General features: G+C 40.1%; 1 protein-coding gene across 1 annotated transcript in view; it reads left to right on the top strand.

Annotated features, from left to right (window-relative positions):
* Positions 1-21,593, top strand: part of ajap1 (adherens junctions associated protein 1) — a 51,678-nt gene that overhangs the window by 21,836 nt on the left and 8,249 nt on the right. The window contains exons 3-5 of the mRNA XM_084916237.1: positions 7,435-8,177; positions 20,433-20,520; positions 20,661-20,903. Of these exons, the coding sequence (XP_084772363.1) occupies positions 7,435-8,177; positions 20,433-20,520; positions 20,661-20,903 (1,074 nt within the window). The remainder of the gene's footprint in view (positions 1-7,434; positions 8,178-20,432; positions 20,521-20,660; positions 20,904-21,593) is intronic.

Here is a 21,593-nt window from a genome sequence, read left to right as displayed (position 1 = left end):
CAATCTTGGAAGAAAACCTCTTGGAGTCTGCAAAAGACTTGAGACTGGGGCGGAGGTTCACCTTCCAGCAGGACAACGACCCTAAACATAAAGCCAGGGCAACAATGGATGGTTTAAAACAAAACATATCCATGTGTTAGAATGGCCCAGTCAAAGTCCAGATCTAAATCCAATCGAGAATCTGTGGCAAGATCTGAAAACTGCTGTTCACGAACGCTGTCCATCTAATCTGACTGAGCTGGAGCTGTTTTGCAAAGAAGAAGGGGCAAGGATTTCAGTCTCTAGATGTGCAAAGCTGGTAGAGACATATCCTAAAAGACTGGCAGCTGGAATTGCAGCAAAAGGTGGTTCTACAAAGTATTGACTCAGAGGGCTGAATAATTACGCACACCCCACTTTGCAGTTATTTATTTGTAAAAAATGTTTGGAATCATGTATGATTTTCGTTCCACTTCTCACGTGTGCACCACTTTGTGTTGGTCTTTCACGTGGAATTCCAATAAAATTGATTCATGTTTGTGACTGTAATGTGACAAAATGTGGGAAAGTTCAAGGGGGCCGAATACTTTTGCAAGCCACTGTATATACATATATACGGTACATATACTACACCAATTCATGATCTTTGAAGCATTTTCAGTGTTGGTAATGCAGACTACTGGTGCAGAGAGTGTAACAGAATTTTAAACAGCATGATAAATCTAACATTTGCATAAATTCAGTTTAACACAGACCTGCTTAAGCATCTCTATATGATGCTTCAGCTAAGCCCACATAACATATGATTGTATAAGAGGAAAGGAAATGTAATTACTTAATTTAGAGTGCCATAGTCTCTGTGCTGCTGAAAGCAAGAATCCGCAAGCGCTGCTCTGCCTGAGTTCACAGACCATGAAAGAGTAAAAAACAATAGGCTGAAAAACCAGTGGTCAAGCACACACCACAGTTTTCATGTCAACAATCTGACATATAGGATGCAGACGCTGTGTCGGCGAGGCATAATGGCCCGTATGAATGGCCTTTTTTTATTAACCGCTCACACCCTTTGCTCAAGCATTTGATTCAGGATTATGCCATGAATCTTTTTCACAGACTTCAAAGGCTACTCTTCATTCATTTTGGTCTTTTGATGGTATTATGTTGGTTAAGCGAGGTTTCCAGTTTCAAGGACAGGTAAATGGTATTAAGTGCCGTACGCGATGGATTACTCTCTGTAATGTTTTCCTGTTTTGCGCAACAGCACTGCATTGGCTTTTGAAGAAGAAAGTGACAGAAAATCTGAAAAGAATAACGAAAAATTCATTTTAGTTCCAGTGTTAGTGAGACAGCCACGCTGTGTGCTGAAATTCTGCTGGCAAAGTCTTCACTTTGACATTTGTTGTTAGATTTCGGATGACCTTTTTGGCATTTGCACATTGGAAGCTTATGTATGGTTTACTAATAATATATTTGTGGCTGACTGTGATTTTGTGCTTATAGATCATGTGTTTAATTTGGTGTGCCTGTCAAAGAGTAATCCCCCCGTGCCTCTCTCACTCACACACACACACACACACACACACCACCCCCCACTGTGGCATTTGTAAAAAGCTGCAGAATAAGTTGGAAGTAGATTTACTGAATATAGTACGGCTTAAACTGGCAACGAGCAGAGTGAGAAGTCAAGCTTGGTGAACCTTCCTCCAGCGCTTTTTCATATTTGGTAATCTAAATATATTGCTCCAAAATATCACATCTTACATACACTGTTACATCACCGAGTTTCTGTTGAAATCCTACATCACTTGAGTTTGGTTAAGGATGACAGAGGCTTGAAACACACGCACACGCACACACACACACACACACACGTTCCTTCCATTTCTTGCATTTTAGTGTAATTAGAGTCCACACATATAGCAAGAACCACGGTTGCTGGATTAATAAGGTACAAGAAGCAGTGAAGGATAGCAGCAAATATGTTGTTTACAAAACATATTGTGCTTTATGTGTAATATAATGGTAGAAACTCCTGGAATGTGTCTACGTGCTATGCACAACAATTTTGTTTTGCCTGATATGTCTGCGAACAGAAGCCCAAGGTACCTCTTTCATCTGCTGTCTGTCAAGTCTTGGTTAAAATCATCATTCCAGCAAGTCTTTCGCTGACCTTCAAACCTGAGTCCTCCAGGCCAGCAGACATGCTAATTAATGGATTGGTCCGTAACTTCACAAAGCAATTTCATTCCCTGTATGTCTGGGTTCAAAAATGGGCCTGGCATACTAAGATTCAGGATGAAAAAGTATCCTGTAGGGTCACTGAATGATGCCTGAATAATGCATTTAAATTGGATTTCGGTTAACTTCACCAAGTCTCCAGTAAACATGTGCATGAGATACTCCTTGTGCAAAGGCTGCATGTAAGAAGGGGCCCGAGAAACTCATTAGAGAGTCATTAGATGTCACAAGCTCTACTAAAGGGATTTCCTGCCATATTGGCAAGGCTTACCTATATTCTGAAGTTAGCATTGACAGTATGATAGAGCATGTGCTCATAAAATAGGACACCAGACACACAATCCAACCAGAAAGCAATCTGGTATGTTCATGCTGTGAAAACTGCAATTATTCTGCCATCTGTGCGGTATACTTGTAGATTATATTTTCACTATGCAGGATGTCAAAGAGTATTAGCAATTCTGAAATTATGCAAGTGCTGTTCTTAGAAAACATCAGTTGAAGGAAATTTATCTGTAGCATGTGTTGTTCTTGCTGTAACTTTTTTTTCCTTTTCTGTCTAATTCAACACCAATATCAACACATTGCTTCACGGTGTAGAAGGTATGTGAATGAAAGGCAAGTGAAAATACATCAGCATGTTAGTGAATCAAGTTTATGAACACTGCTTAATTTTAGATCAATTTTAGAGCAGTAATAACAGTATTTTTTAAAGATCTCTCATTATAGCTACTTTATATAAAACACTGGCCATGACTTTTTTAAAAAGTAGTTATGGTTTTGCTTCTTAATATTGATCAGACAGTTTAGTCAAAATAGGCTAATAAAACATAAACCTTGAAGTCCACAATGAAGTTAATCAGCTTATAGTTGACTTCTTATAGGTGCTCCTCCTTATGGTTCAAAGCATTTTGGTCCATTAGTACATAATGCTCTCCTCTTTTTTCAAAGTAATTAAGAATGATTAAGTGAACCTACTGGACAACTCGGGGTTTAGTATCTTATCCAAGAATACTTCAACATGCAGGCTGGAGGAGCTAAGGATCGAACTGCTAGCCTAATGATTAGCAGATGACCCGCTCTAGCTCCTGAGCCACAGCTGTGATACTAAAGATGGTGCAGGCACAAGTTCCTTTTATTTTAGGAATAATGTTTGCATCTGTGCTCTCAATGTTCAGTTGACAATGAATAACATACAAAAGTTACCTACCACTCCCTAATGAATGAAGTTCAATACCCAGCATGAGCTCAGTATTTGTTGTCTGTGGTTGTTATTCACTTATGTACCGCTGGCAAAAAAGAACAACACTTCCATCTTACTCAATCATATCAGAGACTTGCATGACTGAGATCATAAAAGTCCTCTCTGCTGCCTTTTGTAGGCATCTCTCCTCAGGGTTATTTTTGCTTACATTGTTCTGATCATGTTTGAAGTACAGCAAACAAACATGGTCAAAAAATGTTTACACTTCATTTTTCCCTGCTGTAAAATAATAACATTCCCGACAGCCATTTTCCTTATCAAGTATTGCCATAATTTGGATTGGAGTGTTAAAATTTACTCACCTGAAGTGTGCAGGTTGAGCAGGTGCCAAGATCTCAGTCTGAGGTCAAGGCCAAAACACTCACAAGACAAATTATTATCCATATTTTTAACTGTCAAAAATCAAATGACCTTGTCACAGCTCTTTCCTGACCACATCAGTCACCATTTACAGCTCAATTAAGATGTCATTCTAAATTATTTATCAGTTAGTGGTCGGCTGGTCTCTCACACCTTAAAAATGGAACACTGGTGATAATAAAAGCCTGTTGTCACTCTTCATGGGCAGCCTGTCTACATAATAATTGTAAAGGTCTCTAGTTAGCATGCTGGATTACCTTTGAATTATAATTGAACAAGTTCAAAAAGTATGAAGCTCACCTCAAGTGACAAGCAGTGTTATAATATTACTGCCAGGCAGCAACAGTTTTATCTTTTAATATGTTTTTATGCCACTGAAGCGCTTTGAACCTTGTTTATAGCTCAAATCCAAAAAATACATTTTCTCTTCTTGTTTTTTACATTCGAGGCAACAATCTATGCAGAGGGTCAGGCGGAGATTAAATGAATGGGGACTGACATATGTACCGTCGCCTGTGAAATATACATTTAATTTGTTTTTAAAAATTGGTATTCTTAGTGAGTAGAAATGATTTAGCAAGGCTCTTGGCACGCTGTACTTATTTTGTCCTATTTGTGTACATGTGCTTGTAAGAAGCATTGTTTATGATCAAAGCAATTGTAGATACAACCTTAAAAAGTTTAGTTTGTCTCATCAAATGTCACTGTAGTATAGTTAGTAGGGTCATCATGATACTAGAACTTTACACTCGACACTGATAGCCAAGAAAATACTCAATACCATTTTCCATCAGTGGGTAGAAAATTAAGAGTTAGGCAGAAATAGATTAAAACAATATTGTTATGTGCAAATGTATTTATCTACATCCCAGTTCATTCTTTTTTTCTGCTGGTGACTTAGCACCCTATTTTCATTGCTTATCAAATGCAGTTGATGAGGTAGGCTGCCACTGTTTCTGTCACGCTGTTAGTAGACTTTTCTCTGCTTTGATCTGGGACTTAAAGGGAACCTTAACACTTAAAGTATAAATAACTGTGTTATCCTATTCAACAAGCACTGCCTAGCTCCCACATTAATGTCACTTTGTTATTATTGGATTTAGCTAGACACTGTTTTGATAATGGTTTTGGATTCAGGAGACAGACACTATCTCTACTGTTAAGATTAGGCTTAAAACTTTCCTTTTTGCTAAAGCATATAGTTGGGGCTGGATCAGGTGACCCTGAATCCTCCTTTAGTTATGCTGCAATAAGTGTAGGCTGCAGGGGGATTCCTGTGATGCACTGAGTATTTCATTTTCAGTCACCTTTCTCACTCAACATGTGTTAATAGACCTCTCTGCATTGAATCATACTTGTTATTGCTCTCTCGCTCTCTTCCACAGCATGTCTTTTATCCTATAAACACATCTTCTCTCACCCCAACCGGTCGCAGCAGATGGCCGCCCCTCCCTGAGCCTGGTTCTGCTGGAGGTTTCTTCCTCTTAAAAGGGAGTTTTTCCTTCCCACTGTCACCAAAGTGCTTCCTCATAGGGGGGTCATATGATTGTTGGGGTTTTCTCTGTATGTATTATTACCTTACTGTTGTTGTGATTTGGTGCTATATAAATAAAATTGAATTACATTGAACTGAATTGAATAATAACCCATGGCTAATGTGGCTGTCGCATAATAGTTAAATGGCTTAAGGTAAAGTTGTGTGTCAACTGGAGGAGGCAAAGATGGTACTGTCTGTATTGAGACTGTTGCAAATGAGTATCTAATCCGGTAGTAGTTTTTGTATCGATTAGTAGCTGAGTGTTGATTATTTGGACAACTGTAATAGAAACATGATAGAGACTTTATGATTATATGATCAAAAGATGTCTAATGTTGCTTCTGACTGTTGACAGACCCGTTCAAACTTTCCCACCCATCATTACCACAAAAGTCCTCCGTATGGGTTTAAATTGGCCAAGGACAGCAGAGATGAAAGCTGCCCATAATGAGGTTCCTCCCTTAGGATTCAATGTGTAGCTTTGTCCCAGGGGCTCCTGAAGGTTGTCTGTAGAATCAGTCTGCTATGGGGTGCAAGCCTGAACAGCCAGCTTGTCTGTCACCTTGCCATGCAGTTAATGTTGTCTAGAGGTGAAGTTTACTTAGGGACAAAATATATTTTTGGACATCATAAAATATGAAAAAAATGTACGCACATGTGATATAAGTGAAGCTTTCTGCAACATAGTCATCATGCCTCATCTTAAAATATTGCACCGTGATCCACACTTTTATTTTAATTTGCGCCCTTGTTCATAACTTCTTCATTTAACTTCACCCAAGTTTGTCACCGTGGCTTTTTCCGCAGTGTTCACAAATGTGAAACAATAAGGCTCTTCGTTTTTTGTTGTCATGAAAAGACTGCCATGACACCTCGCCTTATAGGCGATCACTGTTCATTCTGACAACAAATGATAAAGAAAAGCTGCCTTGTATTAAACTGTCTGGTCCAGCTCCTCTTCTCTCTGACTAGAAGTAGGTTTTTGAGTTTACCGGGCATTGAGCTGCTGCACTAGGAAGTAACCTGCTAACTTCTCCCCAAAGCTAGCATAACTTGATTCCTCACGTAATTTTTTCCAGATGCGTTATCGGCATCAACAGTCAGTGAAAACATTAACATATTCTCACGGACGTTTTACAGAAAGCAAGTAAAATAAGGTAAATTATATAACTAAAATGCAATAACGTTTAAGTCTTGAAAAGACAATAAAGCATGTAAAAAGACACAGACATAGTAATTCACTGTTCTGTATAAGAGGGCAAGGTAAGTAAAAGTTAATATCACTAGATATCATATTGTAAGCAGTACTCAACCTCAACAAAGCTAAAATACAACATCAAACTTCAGTGATTCGATTTTATAATCCAGCCGCAAACTACGGAGACACCTGCGAGTCAAAGTGCACAGTGGCGCATATTAAGGCAGGACCCAGCGGGAGTTCACAGTGCCCTAAGCAGCAGAGAGAAGCGAAGGAATCTACGACTGAAAATAACAGCATGTACACACCGAAACAGACCTGTTATATGTGAAGCTCACTTGTGCATTCCCATTATTGTTACACTAAACCTCCTTAGATGTTTCTCTGCACGACCAGATTTCCCTTTTGGGACTCAGATGACTTTGTGTTTTGGAGGAGATAATGCTGAAAGTGATGATGATCAGTTAAACGAGGACTGACCTTGTGTGTTGTTGTTATCATCACTGGGTTGATGTGAATCTGCAGCTTCGCCCTCCCTGCTTGTTACAGTTGAGAGTGAAAAGAGCAACTCCAGAATCTTTCCCATGTTCTGCAACGTTTACCCTGCGTCTGACCTTTATGTTGTTATTGAAGAATCACTTTGCGAGGCTAATTATTATCGTAGTGTAATTGGGTGTGTTTTCCAGAACTTGGAGTTGAGCTTTGCTAAGTGTGTAAATAGGGGATAATTACTGCTGTGCATCTTGACAAAAGAGCTAAAACTTGGTAGGATGGGAGACGGAGAAAATTTGATTTGTATGTTTTTAACATTTAGTGCTAAATCTAAAACGGTGCCTCTCATTTACTCTCTCTTTGCAGTCCGTCTGCTTTGAAGCCAGGCAGCTGTGTGGGGCATCGGGTGTGGATCCTGCTAGCCATGACTCACCTTACCTTGGACTTCTCTGTGTGCAGCCCTCTCAGTCAAGGTCTGGGGATCAAACTCACGCCTAAACCGGTGCCTCGCTCACGGCCTCGCTTGCAGCCCCTCTGGGATAAGCCTAACATGCTTCACTGGAGAACAGTGAGCCCGTTAGCCCACCGGCTCCTCAGCCCTGTTCCTCCGCCCCAAGACAGCAGGGCAGGAATAGTGCCAAAAGTTAAAGGTCAAAAGCATTGGAAGCCAGCACACAAAGGACAAGCAGCGTGCAAGAATTGCCGGCTGAGATACTCTCAAAAAGAGACGGGCGATCCTTTGGCTGTAATAGCAAAAGCTCCAGTTGCTTTATCAAGCGGGAGGTTGTTAATTAGAACCAGGAGGCAGCTCAAATGGGACAGCTATGACAAGTCTCAGGAGGGCCGGACTACAACAGTGGCTGGATTTATTGACTGGGGACCCACGGGGACTGATAGCATAGATGAGGATGGCAAAATGGAGCCAAACTTAACGTCCACCAGGGCTGCAACTACTACAGTGGCCACAACCACTAGCACTACAACCAGGCTCTCCCAAAGGACGTTCACTGTGGTGACCACAACAGAGTCCAAGAGCACCACCAAGTCCTCTATGAGCAACACGGAGTCTGTCAAACCACCAAAGCTAGACCCACCAGGGGACACACCAGGTAAGAGATATAAGATATATATATATAGATATGTTTTTTTTTTCTCTCAGTAACTGTTAAACAGACAAACATAGAGTGCTGTGAATGTAATTCTTCAAGTCAGCAGTGTCCAAACATGCTACTTAGATTTTCCTTTGCAGGTTGTCTTTTTAATAAAACATTTCTCATGGGAACCTTAAGCGGATAAAGGTAACACATTTGTTAAATCAGCTCTGAAAACATTATAAATAAATTATGAATTGGCTTTTCTCTGCAGAGCTTTATTTTGTGATATGACAAGTTTTCCACAGTTGTGTTTACAGGTATATATACACGTAAAACAGGTTCTATAGGAATGAAACGTATGTTAATGACATTTTCTAACAAATTCATAATCTGTTTAAGCCCCAATGGATCTATGGATAATTGGCCACTCTCTGACAAACTGAAAATCAAATGAATCTGAAATATACAGCTTTGCTTTTACATTGAAAAGGGGTTAAATGTGTGACTATCACACATTTACCACCCTTACTGGTCTAGCCAGTAACGGTCCTGGCTAGACCCCCCATGCTTAAAACCAAGCCCTGGAATGGCGCGGCTATGTCTGCAGCCTGTCCGCAGCTCGGACGCAAGAATTTCACTACATGTTGTACCCTGTTTAATTGTGTATGTGACAAATAAAGGTTGTTGTTTGTTTGATTATAAGCCTCTATAATCACCTTTTCACTGTACATCTGATGATCTGCTGATTCATGACTATAATATTGCAGCTTAGAGATGTAGGCGCTGATACTGACAGACTATGCCCTCGACTATATTGTAGCCCTCAGGTCTGAAATACCGGTGGTGGGCATTTTATGGGCAAGGATTCTTATGGGCAGTTCTTCTGTAATGTGGAAACACAATCCTCTCCTGCCGGGCTTATTAGATTTAGTATGTCATTATGTCTATGAGGAACATGTTTTTTTAATTAAAATGACCTATGTAAGTTATGTTTTAACAACTTAGGAACAATAACTGTGGTAAATTAAGTTTTCCCATTTAGTGCAGTAGCAAAAATGTCATAAAAGTATGCAAAGATAAGGAAGGACTTACTCAGTTTCAATGATAAATGTTAGAGGAATCAAGAAAAGTTCATCCTGCAGTGGGAGTATTCAGATAATGAACACTTTGAACTATTTGCTGTTACTCGGTGCTGTTCAAGCTCTATACTGGAACAACGATGCCTCCCAAAACAGCCTTGAGTGTTAGTGGCATACATATAAGTTGCACTGTGATTGAACTGTATATAGCACATGCAAAATGAAATGGCAGGACATAATTATCTTGTCAGTGTTGTTGTGATCTCTTCATTTTCTCTTGATTGGGAGGTAAGTGTGAGACCACCTGTGATTCAGATGATGGCTTGTATCCTGGAGGAAATCAGTCACCACAGCTAACTGAGAGCTGATAAGAAAGGAGAGTTGAGACTTTTTCTCCCTCCAACTGGTTGAATATTATTGTATCAATAAGCACATTGTGTCTGATCAGAGCAGATGAAGAGAATCATGTTTCAGAGCGAAGAGTGGGTGTGTAATCGCAGCAGAAAATTTTCCCTCTGCCTTCACAACACGTTAACCCTCTGCCTCATATTAGCCCCAAGGCAAGATGTAATTACCACACGAGCAGTGCAGCATTGGATTGCTGATGAATTGAAAGTATTGCAGATGCAGAGGCGCTTCACTGTATGCCTGTCTCTTACTCTCATATCTCTGAATTGTCTTAGTGGATGCATACAAAATTTCTTAGTCATGATTGATGAAACTTGCAGTGGGATAACCTCTCACTTGCAAACTTAAACTGATTCTGTTAAAGTGGGCAAAGTGTTAATAAAATTTATTTTAATTTATCTAGGTTTCTCCTTCTCTCTTACCACTATCCCTCATGGGAAATCCTTTCACAGAAGGTTAAGATCTATGACTGCACTTCCGGATGTCTACTGTGTCTAACCTGCCCACTGCACGCAATGTTTTTTTACTTTAACAGGCAAATGAGTTGACATTATCTGACAGCAATGCTAACAACAGCATCTAATCTGTCAGTGCCTAAGACAAAAGGCTGCTTTGTCACAAAATAACTGCTGAAAGTAGGGCTGTTCGATATAACGATATATATCGGATGACGATATAAAAACGTCTATCATTTCATTTTACGCTATCGTTTGTTTCGTGGTGTCACAAAATAAACTGTTTACGGCAATATTTTTTCATCATTTTGATGGTCACTGTAGTGGCTATATTAATTTCATTAATTAATTATTAATTAATTAAGTTCTCTCTTTCTCTTATATTTTATATAACCACGCTACTACTACAAGAGCCTGTTTTTATGCGTTGTGGTTAGCAACAACGACAGTAACACCATCGCGTGTCCGCTTGTTTATGTTCCACATAAACCTTTCACAATAAAGCTCAAGATCCTGTTGAGACTTTTCAAAATAAACTGAATCACGTGAAAGAGCAGATTATTTATGGATGAGAAGTAAAAAAGAGCCGTCAGGTGCTAAAAAATAAACCTTAGACTCAAACGTTCGAACAGGTTTTTCCCCGCAGCACGCCGTGTAATAAATACTCACAAAGAAAACGGCGGCTGTTACAACTTATGTCTAAAAATGTATAGTTTCATGCATCGGTTAAAACACTAGACTCCAGCTACACGACGCCCAGCTGGAAACACTTCCCGCAAGACGAGCTGCCCGAGATTCACAGAATTTACAGAAAATGTTACATTTTTGTGATTTATATCGTTATCGGGACGATAGAATTCTTATATCGGGATATGAGATTTTGGTCATATCGCACAGCCCTAGCTGAAAGTTATTTTTCATACAAGACCAACCCAAATGTCAGTGCTTAAACAGAGCTGTGTCGAAGTCCATTTAAGGTTAGTAGTGAGTAGGAGAGAAGCTGGTGCACATACATGCAATGTAGATGCATTGCTCTGAAAAATGCATAACCAGTGCAAAAGACTGTGCATGCATCATGCATGCATGCAGAGAGTTCAAGCGCATTTGGCACCCAGCTGGTATCTGCTGAATGTACTTTTCGCTCCATGGTTGTGCCTTGCCATCCTCCAAGCTTTCACTCACTCTGCTAAGTTAACTGTGGCAGTTATTTCAGGTGAATGATACAATATTTTCATGTACATGGAAGTGCCGCCACATTTCAGTTCACATTCAAAACATGGTCAAGTCATCTGCAGCCAGTATGAGAAGAACCTAAGAGACTATTAGTTTCGATGTTATGAGGATTTAAACAACTTATGCTATTTACTAACCAAGTTATTCTAAACTAAACATTTTTAATTAGTGTTGTAATTCTCCTGTGCTTGATTGTTTCCTATATTCACAGTATCAATAAGCATGTATAACCCCAATTCTGAAAAATGTTGGGATGCCGTGTAAAATGGAAAAATAATTAAGGTTTAAATTGAGAAAATCTGCCCTTTATTTATTGAAGAAAAAATATTAGCTCATTTTGAGTTTGATGGCAGCTCTTCTCAAAAAAAATTGGGAGAGGGCCACGTTTTCCACTGTGCAGCACCAAGGGAACTCAAAAGTAACTGCATTCTTAAAGTATCGATGGAGAATGACAGTTAGCTCATAGCATGCATTCTGGATTCTGGGGTTCTGCCATCCAGCCATCCATCCAGCCAGCCATCCATCTTCATCGATATATACAATTTAGGGTCACGGACATTCTATAAAAAAATAAAAATTATTAAAAATGCCAGAAGTGTTATTTCAAGTTGGATGATTAATTACAAAAATGGTTTCTGCAATGCTCTGAATGATTGCTAAGAAGCTGCAAAATAGCTGAAAAAGATGTCTAGAAAATATGTATTTAACAGAGCCAGTTATTGACTAATTAAATATTCATTTGTTTGGTACATTCATCCTTGCACTTACTTTCAGTACCTTCTTCTTCTCTTCATCTATAGTGTTGATGCAGTCTATAGACTTTCTAAGGCAAAAAGGTCCTCACAGCATGGGCTGGTAGCACGTTTCCTAAAATAATTAGATACATATTCAGATCAAAAATGAACTTCCTTATACTAAATCACTTAGCTGCTATAGCTCAGCAGCTCAGAAAATGTCTATATCTTTGCTGCTTAGGCACTCACTGACTATGAGACCACAGTACAAGTAGAGACATGCAGCCGTGCAATAAATGCACATCATGACTCATGAATATTGTATGCTCGCACAAACGCAAGTCGTGAATGTACTTGGTGTCATCCCATATGGTGTGTGTGTAACATGACTGTAATCATTTCAGAGTGTAATCGCTGTCAAACATGAATGCAAAGAGCAGAGAGTGGCAGAGAGTAGAGGAAGCTACTTTTGACTGCTCTCTTATTCACAAGGATTTGCCAGTGATAGAGGAAGTATCCAAAAAGCCTTTTTTTTAAATCAAAAAATAAAGAAAATAGAAGTAATGTAGATTTTTTTCCGACAGTAGTCTGAATGTTACATTCTGTTGCTTGACTGTGCTCCGATAAAATCATTAATACTTCAGGTGACGGTGAATTTCTGAACGCATGTTGCACCTGTATGACCACAAGGATAGAAAAAAATGTAGAAAAACAAGCTCCACAGCACTGTGAAAAACAGGTTTATTCTGTCATTAGCGGAAATGTCTTCAGATATTTAAAAAAATTCCAACTTAACCCCAGGCTAAATCAAACCTAAGACTGCCATTACCATGGCAACAGGCAGTTACACCTGTGTTGACTCGAGTCAAAAAGGAGGAAAACAGAGCTCATATTTTGTGCTTTTCTAACATTGATTTTGGTAGCACAAAGCGAAAGGAAACTGTCCTGATCCTGACTGCAGAATTCACAGAAATATACTGAAACCTGAAAATAATCCCACCTATGCCACAGGATTGCACTGCGCTGAGCTTTTATGCAGCAGAAAGTTTTCTGTAGTGTTTGCACCGTTGACTGTTGCTGTCAAGTTTTTCCCATATTTTTTTGTCAAAATCTTTTCTGGATTTTCTGGAAGTCCTTATTATTCTTGAGAGACTGCAGCTCATTTGGATCCAACTACCAACAAAAGATTGTTTCTTTCTATATTTATGTCAGTGTCCAGAAATGAACATTTGAGCTGTATTTCCTCACGCCTGCCGTGGGATCCAGTCAGTTACTCTGACATTTCTCCAACCAGTTTGGGTTGGTAGAAAAACCAGCTACGTAGTGACACAGGGAAAGTACACGACAGCTTGCCGCAGCTTGACTGAGTTGCACTTGTTGAATACAGGCTATGTGTCTTAACTCCCACTCGCTGTTGGCGTGGATGCACAGGACAACAAAAGGGATGGTTCTTTCTGGCACTGGTGAAAATTCAAATTGTTTAGACCGAGATAAAGAAGTGAATGTTGCCCTTAATCTGTGTGAAGGAAGTAGCTTTCGCATGCCTTCTGTCTCATTAACCGAGTTTGAACTATTCTCATGCATGTCATCTGTCAGGGCATCCGTTTAACACCTGTTAAGTTTTATTGGCTTGCAGCCGTAGGTTTTTATGATTATGTAATTAAATGCTTTCTCACAGTATTATAACCTTTGTGGTTAATGACCAACATGCAATCTGTAGTTTCTTGTATTGAGACAATATGCCAGCATTGTGCATGTTACACATTTTACTTTGTTTAGATTGGAGTTTTTCGGGATACTGTAAGCAAACAGGCTCCTGTTGATCCTGCTCTCTCTGGCCATCATAGAGGAGCTGAGGGTAGGGAGCGGAGGCGGGTGGAGGGGGGGTGTTATAGCTGTGGAGCCTCCAGATGCTCACTGATTGTTCCTGTTGTTTGTGCTGCTAGCAACTTCAACCCCCCTCTATTCCACGCAGATGGAGCTGTCAGCTCCATTATGGATATGAGATGATTAAAACTCCAGTCAGCAAAGCCACTACTGATAACTTGGGCCTTGTTAGATGATCTGAGGGTTGCAAGGTTAAATGTTGCAGTGTTATGTAGGGCCATCGAACGCCACCACGTGTTCCCGAACGGTCCCGTTGAGCCGTGCGGACCTGTCGGTTGCTTGTAGAGGATGTTTAAAATGCACAGAACAGCATTCAGCGTATGAATTAGAGGTATTTAAACTAAACGGATCCATGTGGTAACAAATCACGTCACGTTATCAAGTTTGTGATGGACGTGTGGGTAAAGTGGATGGAGTTTACATCCACTGCGGAGCAAAGTGAGAGCATGTAAAATGTACGTTAAGCGTCCCAGCAATCTATTTGTAAAGAAGGCAGCGCGGCGAGCATTGTAATGCAGATTTTTGACCTGTGCACACCCATATAGGCGTACAATGCAGCCTCTTCAACAATGAGAGATACACATAGAGACAGAGAGAAATCACTTCTCCCAACAGTTACCATGGCAATCCATCCAATAAAGTGAGTAAAAATGAATCTCCTTTTCTCAAGCATTAAATCTGGACTTAAATGCTGATGCCCGGCGACAGGCGTGCAGAGTCAAAACCCCTGTTCCTGATTTACAGAAATCTCAGCCAAGAGGAGCTGAGCGGGCTTCACTGAGCAGATGCTGTTTCACTTTCTGTTTTCTCCAGCTCTTTCTCCGTGGCTTGACACGTCCGCCTCAAGGAAGAAGACTACAGATGTTGACCGAGACACTGTTTTGGCTATGTTAGATTGTTCTGTCAATCAAAAGTGCTTAGGGAGAATTTTTAATATGACTTCTCCAAACTCTTATTTGTTTTATTTTTGGAGGTTTTGTTGGAAAAAAAAGAGAGAGAGAGAGAGAGAGAGATATTGTATTGCCTGGCAGTTTTAGGTCCAATCGCCTGGTCAACAGTTCAGCTAAGCTTTTTGTTTGGTTTACAAAAATGCCTCCTATCACCAGCATGGTAGTACACAGATTTTTCAGAAGGTTGTTTGAAACCGCCTCAGTAGCAATGCCATTTTACACCCTCCTGAAAATTGCAGTAATTTTCATTTGTTTGTTGTAGGATGAGCTCTTGTGTGCTCCCTGCTGTTTCTAATACAGAGAGGGACAGAAGAGGAGCGCATGTTTGTGGAAAAAAGACCTTACTGGAGCAATAGACTCTAGCTACTTTTTTTTGGCAATGGATTGTTGCATTTGCCATTGAGCTTGACTTATGCAGCAATGCTTTTGAACTTTGAGAGAAAAGATCTGTAGGCTAATTGTTTCCGATCTTTAGCTTTCTTCCTCTCTCGCTCTCTTTCTTCCTCTCCCTGCTCCTCATCCGGCTCTCTTGTCCGCTTCTTCAGTGAGCATTTTAGATTGCTCGGTGACTCTGTGGAAATCAGCCCTAGACTGACACTTTGACACCAGCATTAATCGGCAGTTTCTAGCTATCAGTAGGCAAACCTTTGATGGAAGCCTTCTCCTAACCTGTTTTGCTCAGTCTTGGAGGGTTTATTATGTATTGGGTATGCCAGAACAAACACACATTGCTCTCTGTGGAAATGAGGTTGCTCAACCTCTATAAGCTAAAAGTCTGGTTTACAAATGAGGACCCTTTCCTACATTTTTCAGGTGCTTTTAAGCAAATACTGCGTGGGCTTTGGTGCCATTACCTCTAAATCACTTTGCGAATAATGCCTAAACCCACTACATGTAGACGATGCAGTATACACACACACACACACTCACACTAACACAATAACTCATACATATGCACAGTGATTAAATATTGATTTTCTTTGTAGCACCATCACCATTGAGTTGTTGCATCATTCTAATTTACGAATGAAACAGCAGACAGACAGATCTTGCATCTCAACTACTGTTTAGAAAGACTAAAGTAGATTCCTTGTGCATGGAGACGATTTGAATGATGTTTGCACAAGAAGAAATTTTGATATATCCCACTGAACAAATAAAACGACTACTGCTAATATTATCAAAATAAATGATGTCCCTGTAGCTTACAGTCAGCATTTGCCTGGGTTGAGCCAATCCCAGGCCAGCTGTTTCATGTCAACATGCTGTTTTCTTGCTACACTTTCAGGTCTGACTTAACTGCCACTATTCAAAAGCTAAAAATAAATCTAATCTCATTTAATAACCCGTTAGCTATAAGGGAAAATAACAATTTGTGTGCATAACGTTTTAAGCCAAAGTGATATTTCAAGTCACTGACGGCTGAGGAGTTTTACCCATAAAAATCATACTGGATTTTTTAGAGAGAACTGTTGTGACTGTATTTTCCTTCATAAATACAGCCATAACCATCACTCCACAACTCAAGAAATTGGTGACTTATAAATATAAATTAGTAAATCTTCTGATTAGAGATGTGATTCTTCAGATTAATGCAGCAACAGTGTAAGAAGTGGATGTTTTTCCACTTGGAGGCAGCAGAGTAAACACAACACCAAATTTTTTATACAGTTGTAATGGCACACATGTCAATAAAATGTTTTTCCTTGACACTTTGAGCAGACTGAAAGTCCCATATTCACTGGTATTAGTTTTGTGTCCACTAAGAAATGTCCTGAGAGAAATGCCTGGCTGTTTAGCTGCTGACTGTGCCTGCTGTTTGGTGCAAAACAGGTAGGAAAAGCTGCCTACGGCATCCAGAATTACAGAAGATAAACTATGTACATAAAGAGAAAGGTTGATGGTTTAAAACTAGAAGAGAACCTGTACTGCACAATCCCCTATCAGTTATCTTGCACTTTTAAAGAAGGCAATCTAGAGCTGCACCGACATAGGCGAAGTTTTCTTTTTCCAATGCTCCACCACTCTGTAAAGGTGGGGCTGTTATTTTTGGTGTACATATATCTGTAAAAATGTTACTGTATTTTTGTTCTTTTGACCTTTTTGCTTTGCTGAGACAGATATTTGTCTTCGATGCATTAACGTTACATTAATTGACTCCCCAGAGTTTTTGTGTCTAAGCTGTCGCTCTTTTATTAAAAATAGGTGGCAAGGGGAAATTTAATTTAACTGCACTTCTTTTTGTTGACATGTTCATCAAACTGTCATAGCAATGAAGGTGAAAAATCTCATTTATTCCTTGCTGGGAGCATTGATGGGAGCTCCACAGAGGTTACAGGCCAGCAGTCCCTTCCCTTTTGTATCACTTCATGTCCCTATTTCCTCTTCCTTCCTCCCTCTGCCTGTGTGACTCTCTGCTGCTCTTTGTTTGGCAGTGATTTGACCAAACAAAACCTAACTGGGTATCTCTAAAGCAAGGTGACTGCCAAAGGTGATTTTTCAAGCTGACTGCCAGGACACAATGAGTTTTAGATAGAGAGGCCAAATTTCCCTCCCTCCAACTGGCAGTCGTGGATTAAAATAGAACTAGCCTCTGCACTCAGATTTGTCACCCGTGTCATTATCTGCTCCATTATTCCCACAGCCTTAAATGTACTGCCCTGAAAATTAAGCTGCAATAGACTTAATGTTGTGTTTGTGTTGCTGGACCTCACGTTCTTGGGTACAGTTGTTTCATTAAAGGACGTGCGATGAAACTGTGCTTGTTTTGGCTCCGAATGGCAGCTGGAAGTAACTTTGATTTAACCCTCTCAGGCTCAAATTAAGTTTTTGTTGCTAATGCACAAAAGAATACCTGCAGTGGTACTTCTGAGTAAAAAAAAAACTCATAAAATATGTATGTGGGGTAATCAGGTTGTTAGCTTTTACTTGTTGCAAATCTGCAACCCCTGCCTTGAGAGGGTTAAATACCATTAAAAAATAGCAATAAGATGTAAAGCCGCATCAGTAAGCCCTGCACAGCATGTGAATGTTTGCCTAGCGTAGCCAATCACATTCCCCTCATACAAAATTATAGAATTCTGAACATGTTTACAGACATCAATCATCATATTTGTCAGTTAATGGCAGTTTGTAATTTACTAATTGAAGTTCCACTTGTTTCCTGAGCTGAGGAGTGTCCATAGGAGGCTGGAAAGGAACACAGCCTAATTCTGTCCCATAATGGGATTTAATCAGTAATGGCTTTACAAATCAAATTAGTGCAGCTTTTGATTTCAAAATCTACTGACTGGAAAGTCCCCCTCTTTCAGTCTGACATCAATATAAAATGAAGCAATCCTCAGTGGACAACTCAACTATCGATCAAGGTCAGGTTGGAGCTGTATTGTGCCTGAATTTGGACAGATGTTAATTTACAGCTGAACACTTTCAACTTAACAGCTTCAGCATAAGCCTGGCACAGGCAGAGAGGGGGTTAGAGGATACAGAGGGGATATGAGGCAAATGCAAATGACTTGCCAGATAAGTTAATGTGCCTTTGCCATGGCAAGGGACCCTGATTGCACTGGGAAGGTAAGGCTTCGCTGAGCCAGCTGGAGATATCATTAATCCAAGGTTGACCTGGTATGTCTTTTGCATGGTCCTGCCCATCTAAGTTTATTGTCTAAGAAGAGGCTGTTTAGACAGTTGGAAGGCAGAGGAGACGTTGTGTGCTTTCTAAAATGACCGAGCAGCACTTCCTTTTGAGCGTTTCCTGAAGACAAATTGGCTTGGATCAGCAGCCAGGCAGCTGGCTGATGGAGAGGTGAGATGTATAAGGCCCACGTGGGCATTTTCATCATGACGGCTTTTCTTTCCCTTTTTTCCCTTTTTTTGGCTTCCTGCTGCAGTGTGTCATTGTGTCCTAGTCTCTCTCATGCTGTATCACTCACCCACACAGATACACACTAACCTTACAGTACAATGCAATAGGCTTGCACTAATCCTTACTTTAGACATGTCCTGGGCAGTTTTGTTTGGATTACTCTCCTCTGGCACCAGTGAGAGATCAGCACACATGAGTCAGAAGTCTTTAAGTAATAAAAGCGCTTTTATGCTTTAGTCATACAGAACATACAAATGTGGGCTTCATATATATGTGGAAGCTGATTAAGATGTCCTGCATAAACAAAAGGCTGAATACTTGTATGGCTTGGGACTGTCCAGAAAGCTTAGCAAACAATCGTAGTGATTGTGTGAATTTACAATGATATGGTTGCCACCGGGTTGACTTGTGATTATACAGAGATTTGCGGGTTTTATAATCCTCCTTAGATCAAATAATAACAAGCAGTGATTCATACAAAAGTGTTCTGTTCTAAATTGACCACTAAAGCCTCAGTCCATATGAGTTATCATTTTGCCAGCTAGCAACCACTCTTTCCTTCTGATAGCCCTATAATTGGGGTTTAATTTTTTCCAATAATGATTTTCTAAGAGCAGGGAGACACGTCCAAATAGATCTTACTCAGCCCAGAGTATCATGAATATTAACAGTGAGTGGATAGGAATGTGACCTCAGAAGTCCTTGCAGTGACTGAGTCAGTGTTTACTGTGGTTCAAATTTTGACTTTATCAGTAAAGAAGTGAAGTACCACAGAAATGCAGGAGTATATATAACCTCAGTCACTGTATGCTACCTGCCCAGCACCAGACAGCTAACAAACACAGTTAGCAGCTAGTTGGAGAAATAGTGATATATGTGACACCAAACTTTAATTTAAGGTTTCCAAAAACACCTTAAATGTGGAAAAATGTTTCAGTTTACACAACAAACCAAACATTCAAGTGAATGCAATCTTTCCTAGGCGGGTCATGACTAGTTTGCCATCTTAAAGTGGTAGTACTTTTCTGCGAATTATATATGGTCATGTCTTGTTGCCCCAAATCAATTAATGATTCACATAATGTGCGTGTGTGTGTTTGTATGTATGTGTGTAAGTGGCCTTGGTTGTTAGCTGTGCAATGGCATGCCTCCCTTTAGAGTGTTCAGACTGCAGATCATCTTTCGATCTGTTTTTTTTTTTTCATGCATAAAAATATACATATATAACATATCAACTTGTTTGCTCTCTTTTAATGTTTAAATAAAAGCCTTGGGGCAGTATCTACAAAAACAGTGTTATGGAAAAACATGTCAGTCCTTTTTTGTAGAGCTACTGATTGTGAGTTTGGTGACATAATATAAAGTTCCGATCTGCAGATTAGAAAACTCACTTACCCATTCGAGTGGACTGTACTGTAATAGAATAATTTCTAATTCTCAAACTTAGTCAGTGTCACCAGTACTTGTTGCAGCTTGTTATCCTCTACATTTTAACAGGACTGGCCTCGAAACTTTTTCAAGTGCAGCAAGTTTGTGCAGTTCAAAAAACAAAACAGAAGTGAAGTGCTTGGCCGTGTGCTGTGAACAACAGGGGAATCCATTTCCTATACAAATGATTGTAATTCTCTGCTCTCCTGCACATTTCTGCCCTTTTTACAGGTTTGGCAGTTCACCAGATAATCACAATCACTGTGTCTCTCATTATGGTTATCGCGGCCTTGATCACAACACTCGTCCTTAAAAACTGGTAGGAAAGATTCCTTTACTTTTTGCTTCACGACACGTCAGCCGCACACCCCCGTTCCTTTTCAGAAACCCTAATAGATGAACGAAGGTACAAGGTATGATTTTATGTTTGTTTCTTGTCTTTGGTGCGTGTTTTTGTAGCTGTGCGCAGTCTGGAAATGGTCGCCACAATAGCCATCAGCGAAAGATCCACCAGCAAGAAGAAAGCTGCCAAAACCTGACAGACTTCACCCCAGCTCGGGTGCCCAGCAAGGTGGACATATTCACTGCCTACAACGACAGCCTGCAGTGCTCGCACGAGTGCGTTCGGACTGCCGTACCCATCTACACTGATGAGATGATCCAGCAGACGCCTGTCTACAAGACTGCTTATAACGGAAACAGGTACTGACTGTATGACAGGTGGATGCACGCTTCTCAGTCATTCAGCACTTGGAAATCCACAGTGTGAATGTTATTAGCATGTGGCTTATATTTTATGAAGCTCCGTGCTGAGCAGCAAGGCTTGATCGGTTTAAAATAGGTTAAGAAATGTTCCAGTAACTTGTGCTCAGGATTAAGAAGCATTAAGCAGAAACAGATGAGAATAAGAACGTTGAAATGTCGACCACGAATCCTCACATTCGTCTCCAAGCTCGTGTTTTTACCCCGCAGCCACAGTCAGCTTCAGTCGGTATTTTGCTCGAGCAAATCTACACATAAATTGGCGGACTGCTTCCCATCACCTCATCCATCTGCCACATGCCTCAGCATGTTCAGGCTGCACACACACAAAAAATAACATGTTCTACTGATTTCTATTGGTGTAATGAGTCAGCTGATAGATGTCTTTACTGTGTCGTTTTGTGTCTGTCTCTTCATGGGAGTATTAAACGTTGGCACAAAGGTGTACGCTTTGAACTTCAATACCTGCAAGTTATGTAATATCAGTAAATACACTTTACATGCCCAAGTTTACTGAGCATGTAAAGTGTTATATATACAGAGAAACATTAGGCGAGAGATCTGTTTTTGGTGAGTCGTTGGTGCGTTTGCATTCCGCTTTGCGATTTAACCGGACAGGTAGGTTTCACA

This window comes from Perissodus microlepis, chromosome 20 (assembly GCF_051167445.1).
Source record: "Perissodus microlepis isolate ML-2025 ecotype Zambia chromosome 20, ASM5116744v1, whole genome shotgun sequence".
Classification (NCBI taxonomy): domain Eukaryota; kingdom Metazoa; phylum Chordata; class Actinopteri; order Cichliformes; family Cichlidae; genus Perissodus; species Perissodus microlepis.
Note: the sequence above shows the minus strand (reverse complement) of the source record. Positions and strands in the feature narration are given on the sequence as shown.